This window comes from Myotis brandtii, unplaced genomic scaffold, assembly GCF_000412655.1.
Source record: "Myotis brandtii unplaced genomic scaffold, ASM41265v1 scaffold691, whole genome shotgun sequence".
In the NCBI taxonomy this organism is placed as follows: domain Eukaryota; kingdom Metazoa; phylum Chordata; class Mammalia; order Chiroptera; family Vespertilionidae; genus Myotis; species Myotis brandtii.
The window spans coordinates 830,995-832,547 of record NW_005370704.1 but is presented as its reverse complement, the minus strand read 5'-3'; the positions used below and the strand labels follow the sequence as shown (position 1 = coordinate 832,547).

The 1,553-nt window shown below is 67.7% G+C and overlaps 1 protein-coding gene across 1 annotated transcript; it reads right to left on the bottom strand.

Annotated features, from left to right (window-relative positions):
• Window positions 1-9: 9 nt before the first annotated feature.
• Window positions 10-1,550, bottom strand: LOC102256262 (chromosome unknown open reading frame, human C9orf173; the record flags this gene model as incomplete). The annotated part of the gene is given in 1 exon segment (XM_014529687.1): window positions 10-1,550. A coding segment is annotated over 1 exon segment (216 nt), but the record flags the coding sequence as incomplete, so codon positions are not given.
• Window positions 1,551-1,553: the final 3 nt, after the last annotated feature.

Genomic DNA, 1,553 nt, shown 5'->3' with positions numbered 1-1,553 from the left:
GGCGTGCCACAGACCGGGGCTGGCAGTGGGAGTGGGCACGGGAGGGCTGTCCTCTCGACCCCAAGGTGGTAGGCCCTCTGGCCGAGGCTGAGTCCTGTGATGCCAGACGCTCACAGGGCCGGCGGGCACTGCCTGCTCTGCCCCTCGCTGGGTTCCCTGTTGCTAAGCAGGCCGGGCCCTGACCCAGCACCTGCAGTCCTTCCAACCCCTTCTGCTGAGCCTCCATCCCCCCAGCCCAGTCCCCACCTCGTCCTCTGCACGTGCCTTGGTCCCCAAGCTTCGCTCTGCGAGGCACCCCTTCCTGCGGCCCAGCACACACGTGCTCATGCTTGTGCGCCCTTCCCGCTTCCTCCCCAGGAAGCCCTCCTCAGCCCAGCCTTCCTGCCCTCCAGCCTCTGGCTTTGAGCTTGAGCCCTCGGGTTTGCTGGTGGGGCAGCTATGGGTGGGGCTCCCGGTCCCCCCACCCTGGACCAAGCTCCCAACGCCAGGGCTCCCACAGCTCGCTGTTGCCCCTTGGCCAAGCTGGTCAGGCCCAACAACAACTGATTCCCTGGGGGGGGGGGCTGGGACTCAACTCGACCCCCAGCTGGTTCACCCCGAGAGGCCACAGGTGAATGCGCTAGGACTCCCTGGGCCCTGGCCTCCCTGCAGAAGGGTTTATGGGCCCCATGGGAACCGCTGCTGCCGTCGGCCATGGGGCTCCCCTAGGTAGGAGGGCAGGCTGATACCCCGATGGCCAAGCTACTGCAACAGGACAGGCCCTCACCGGGGGGTCCGGTGGCTGTGGCTTGGCCTGCATGGGCCTGGGCCGGCTTGCGGGTCTGTGGGCAGGGGCTGGGGTCAGGGGGCCAGGCCCTGACCAGGTGGTCCTCTGGGCCCTCCTAGTGGCTGTGCAGCTGACCTCACCTCAAGATGGCCGTTCAGGGAGTCTGGCCCCCAGCTCTGCCAGTTTCTCAGCTCAGCAAGCAGCCTGGCTCTTGGGTAGACTGGTAGCCTGCCGGGCCCCGAGTGGGGGTGTCCTGCTCTCCCCAGAGGGACCCCTCCCATACTGTCTCAGGCCAGGAAGTCTCAGGCTGCCCCCACCGTCCTGGAGAGGAGAGCAGGTAAGGGGAGCAGCGGGAGCCCCCTGCCAGGGACACCTTCAGGCCAGCTCACCGTGAGGGAGGGCAGCCAGCGCACGACAGCTCGTAAGCACCAACAGCATCTCTATGTAGCTTGGTGGGCAGGTGGGGGCTGTGGCCCTCCTTGTCCACAGCGCACAGAAGGGTTAGCCGGCCAGGAAGGTGGGTCAGAGGTGCCCAGAGGTTAGAAGCCCAGGCTGGGGGCCCCGGGCTTCAGAGGGAGGCGGGTCCAGTGATACCTGGCCGGCCGCTGTGTCCAGTGGGCGCTACAGCGTGCAGAAGGGGCCTGTTTCATGGCGCTTGGGCCTTCGCACGCCCTGGATGACCACTCCGGGCGCCGAGGGGAAGCACGCGTTATAGCAGTCCCCCACGTGGTAAGCGGCGGGGCCGGGGGTGCGGGCTGCAGAGGGAGAAGGCAGGAGCCCAGGAGGC